General features: G+C 43.3%; 1 protein-coding gene across 1 annotated transcript in view; it reads left to right on the top strand.

Moving 5' to 3' along the window:
- The first annotated feature begins 70 nt into the window (after window positions 1-70).
- Window positions 71-2,350, top strand: part of TXNL4A (thioredoxin-like 4A) — an 8,672-nt gene continuing 6,392 nt past the window's right edge. Inside the window, exon 1 of the mRNA XM_009080662.1 lies at window positions 71-245. Coding sequence (XP_009078910.1) covers window positions 93-245 — 153 coding nt within the window. The 5' untranslated portion in view covers window positions 71-92. The remainder of the gene's footprint in view (window positions 246-2,350) is intronic.

Below are 2,350 nucleotides of genomic sequence, written 5' to 3'. Positions count from 1 at the left end.
GCGGTCGCCACGGGGGGCTGTGTTCGCCCTGGGCAGACAGGCCGGGGCTTGCCGTCAGCTCCCCGGCGTTGCTGGCGTCCGTTACCGCCAGGATGTCGTATATGCTGCCGCACTTGCACAATGGGTGGCAGGTGGACCAGGCCATCCTGTCGGAGGAGGACAGAGTCGTGGTGATACGCTTCGGGCACGACTGGGACCCCACGTGCATGAAGATGGACGAAGTCCTGTACAGCATCGCCGAGAAGGTAAGCCGCGGCTCGCCGTCCGCGCTCGGTGTTCCACACGGCCGAGGCAGGCTGTAACTCGGGTTCGGGAGAGGTATGCCGCCTTTGGGAGGCAGCGAGGCAGCTGTTTGGTTTGCTTTCACGCGTGTCTCCTAAAGTCATTGACAGCCCTGATGTTCGTAGTATTTAGTGGGGTGAAAAGAGGGTGGCGGGTTCTGGAGGCAAGATCGCTGCCTGTTAATAACCCAGTGTTTAATGAGTGTCAGAGCAGAAACAAGTGTTTGGTGGTAGCGCTGCTGTGGCTCTGGGTAGTGCAGCACTCTCACTTTACAATAAAAATGTCTATTGTATATATTTGTGTATAAATACAGCTTCAGGTTTTCATTTGAATAGTGTAGAAAACTGCTTCTGTTTTGGCTTTTGAAAAGGGTAAGGTGTTAAAATGTGTAGCATGGAGTCGGTGAATCTGCCCATGGAGGCAGATAGCATTGCACTGAGTTACATGATCTGAATTAAACTTCAGGAGCCAAACTCTGAAGCTGTTTTCAGATGGAAGTTGTGTGCCTGCTGACAGCTGGTCACTCAAGAGAGGGTGATACTGGAGGAAAATCAAACTGTTAAAATGCATTTCATCTATAACTTACCTTTTCATGTATTTACTAAAGGTTTTGTGTAGCGATAGATGTAGAAAATTGACAGCTCTTTATCTGAAAAATGTAGCAAAAAGGTCTCAACCAGAAATGGTAATGGGCAGGAAAAGGTATCAGCTGTCATAAAAATCATGGAATGGTTTGGGTTGGAAGGGACCTTAAAGATCATCTAGTTCCACCCCCTCTGCCAGGGGGAGGGACCCCTGCCACTGGACCAGGTTGCTCAGGGCCCCATCCCACCTGGCCTTGAACACTTCCAGGGTATGGGGCATCTACAGCTTCGCTGCCTTCATATAAAATCCTGTGCATGCTGCATAGCTTGATATGGAGTTCTTTTTGTGGTGTACTCCTTTGTCTTCTAATGTTATTTTAAAATGAATTCGCTTGTGTCCTGAAAATCCCCAGAGTGAAAGGTCTGTACCTGCAGCCAAACGTTAGGAGGTAATAGAATACAGTAAGGAGTTGTGACATGTTTTAATTCAGTCGTTTTGTGTTTAACATGGTGGGAGTGTCTTATGCTCAGATACTGTTACTTGCCACTGTTAGTATCGACTTCTGGCCGGATGCTTGGCAGTTTGGCAGAGGTACTGGCAGTTAGGGGTAACTGGGGGAAGAAAGAACAATGTAACTTGTTATTTAAAAATCTCCCTCTGCAGAAATGGCAAATTAAAGGGGGAGATCCTTCCTCATCCTCTTGCTTACAAGCCATGTTTGGATCTCTGCTGTTTTAAAGAGTGAGTAAAAGTTCCAATACTTAGAGAATGATACAGAATGTTAACATGCTGTAATTGCAGGCTGCATTTGAAGACAATGGTAGCCATATTTTACATTTGGTACTGTGGTGCAATTTTCTTTCAGACTGCAGCATATTTTTGGGTAGCAGTAATATTTATCTGTATTTTTATAACAGGAAAACTTTTTCTTTGTTTTCAGTGTGAATCCTTCTGGGTAAAAAGAAACTAGAACACTGTATGCAAATACAAAGTAGATTATTTTCACTGGAATGTACTCCACTTGCAATTGACTGCTTTTCCCCCCCTCCCAGTGTTACCTAAAAAAAAAAAAGCAAGATTTCACTGACTGTCAAAACAAATTATAGTTGTAAGATGTTAGATTTTTGCTTTGTCAGGGTTTCAGTCATACATCTTAAGAATTGGTTTCACTAAGCTTCTCTGGAACACCTTTTTAAAAATATACTTTTTATTTTTAAGAAGAGATTCACAATTGTACAAACCCATGCCCTGAAATGCAGGGCTTTGTTGGCTAAATTAATACCCCTGAATTAAGCAATACTTTAAAACCATGATTTTTCTGTGACTGAATACTGTAAATCAGTTAACTATTGTATTGGGTCAGTGTGGGTTTAAGAAGGATTTTTTTGCGTTTATTTAACCAAATTCAGAAGTGTGAATAGATGTAGCTTTTCCTCAAACATTAGTTGTTCCTCTGCATTTCTGTTAAGGTTACACAAAAAGT

This window comes from Acanthisitta chloris, unplaced genomic scaffold, assembly GCF_000695815.1.
Source record: "Acanthisitta chloris isolate BGI_N310 unplaced genomic scaffold, ASM69581v1 scaffold9628, whole genome shotgun sequence".
Classification (NCBI taxonomy): domain Eukaryota; kingdom Metazoa; phylum Chordata; class Aves; order Passeriformes; family Acanthisittidae; genus Acanthisitta; species Acanthisitta chloris.
The sequence above is the reverse complement of the archived record's forward strand: the minus strand, read 5'-3'. Positions and strand labels throughout refer to the sequence as shown.